This window comes from Kryptolebias marmoratus, linkage group LG2 (assembly GCF_001649575.2).
Source record: "Kryptolebias marmoratus isolate JLee-2015 linkage group LG2, ASM164957v2, whole genome shotgun sequence".
In the NCBI taxonomy this organism is placed as follows: Eukaryota; Metazoa; Chordata; class Actinopteri; order Cyprinodontiformes; family Rivulidae; genus Kryptolebias; species Kryptolebias marmoratus.
Window position 1 is genome coordinate 11,297,482 of NC_051431.1, and position 1,988 is coordinate 11,299,469.

The window sequence follows — 1,988 nt, forward strand, 5'->3', positions numbered from 1 at the left end:
GGTGGGGGGAGGGAAGCCAGGAGGAGGGGGAGGAGGGGGAGGATGGTGGGTAAGGCTGACTGACAGACTGACAGTAACAACTAGTCACCAGCTCTAATCAGGTTTTTAGAATAATGATGGCATGGTTGTATGAGTCCATATATATAGTGTGTGTGTGTGTGTACCTTGGTTCTGAGTTTGCTGGGTGTGTGCGTTTTGCCCCTGGTCTCCGTTGAGCCACGGCTGCATACGAAGGTATGGCTCTCTGCTCCTCTGGTTCAGCTTGTTCCATGGTTTGTGTCGAGACAGGCTGTCACTCAGTATTCCCTGAAACACACGGTTCGGACATGAAAACCTGGTTCCGAGCCGAGACGGAGCCGGAAGACTGTGGAACAGAGAAGATGGCTTCACTGCGCCGGCCCGCCCTTCACCTCTTTGGAGTCCTCCTGGTTGTGGTTTTCCTCTCCCGTCTGGCCCGACGCGCTCCTCCGGGAGTCCGAGTGCATGTTGCTCCACCACTGCTCCCTCCAGTAGCCCACCCCTCCGGCGCTCCCGGAGCGGGCCGAGCCCTCGGAGGCGCGCCCTAGCCTGAACGCGCCGTCGGCCGACATGTCGATCCCTGAGGAAGCCCGGCCCTCTCTCTTCCCGCCGGAGCTGAAGTCCAGGATGGGAGACGGGGACGAAGGCGAGGACAGGAGGGAGCCGGGGGGCTTCTTGAGCGAGAGCGCCAGCGGGTTGTAGGGCGGGAGGGGGGCGGTGAGAGGAGAGTTCAGGATGTCCCTCTGAGACAGCGAGGCCGAGGAGGAAGACGAGGACGACGCCTTGAGGATGGGCTCCAGCGCAGCCTGTTGAGCCTCCATCTCTCTGCGTGCCTGCTCCAAGATGGAGCGGATGGCTTCGTCTGATCCGCTGCCCCCTCCGCCCCCCACGCCACCTCCGCCGCCTCCCTTCAGTCCCGTGTAGGACGGCTGAGCGTGGGACAAGTCTATTAAAAAGAAAAAAGGAGGGGAAATTGGCCGTCAGGACAGGCGCGGACACCTTTTAACGCTCGGGCTGCTCTGGAGAGGAGGAAATGAACTACAACTCACCGGCTTTCTGCACCTGCAGCTCTCGTTTGGCCTGCTCCAGGATGGACTTGATAGCTTCATCTGAACCTGCCTCTGGGGTGCGGACGCGAGCCGTGATGTTACCTAGAAGCAAAAGGACGGGGTGGGGGGTGGGGGGGAGGAATGGGAAAAGACAGGAAATTGCGTTAAGATTAAAAACACGGGGACGAGAGGAATAAAACGAGGAATAATGGAGCCACCGATGACATCAAATAACTCCACCAATAACACAGCACAGAGAACATTCCCACCATTAGACTGTAAGGCAGAAGAGACCGTCTCCGCTTCTCTGGTCCTCTTAGAGCTCACACATGCACACTTCAAATAAATACTCCCCACAGAATAACAACTACCAATAAAATGCCTAAATACACATGCTGGATTTTCCTTTGACGCAAGTCGCTGCGACTGTGTGGTTACCTTCAAGGCACATTTATATCTGTATGCCTGCCTGCAATTAATAAACGGCAACACACACACACAGGCACGCGCACACACAGAGCATGGATACACCCCGACACAAACATGCCACACAGACAGAACGTGCTAGAATCTCTGCATGTGAAGGGGACAGACCTGTGTGTGAAGGTGTATCGGAGAGGGCTCTCCGCTTCGGAACATCCTGAAACACTCGGCTAAGCTGGGGCTGGCCTGAGCCCTCTGTTAAAAACAATATACCACACACTATGTTACAGCACTGCTGCGTTAGTGGTTTTTTTTTTTGTTTGTTTTGTTGTGTTTTTTTTTTTTTTTTAATAGCTAGACTGGAAGCATTTTTTTGTTTAGGGAAGAGCTTGATGTTTTGTACTTTTTGTAGTATTACAACTTTAAATGTTAAATCTGTACCATCTGTGGCCACAGTTGTAGTTAAAACTTCTACTCTAACAAAAAAAAAAAAAAAAA

The 1,988-nt window shown here is 53.3% G+C and overlaps 1 protein-coding gene across 1 annotated transcript in view; it reads right to left on the reverse strand.

The window, feature by feature from the left end:
* Positions 1-1,988, reverse strand: part of cux1a (cut-like homeobox 1a) — a gene marked incomplete in the record, with an annotated part of 60,938 nt that overhangs the window by 8,269 nt on the left and 50,681 nt on the right. The window contains 3 exon segments of the mRNA XM_025007716.2: positions 165-306; positions 411-964; positions 1,068-1,169. Coding sequence (XP_024863484.1) covers positions 165-306; positions 411-964; positions 1,068-1,169 — 798 coding nt within the window.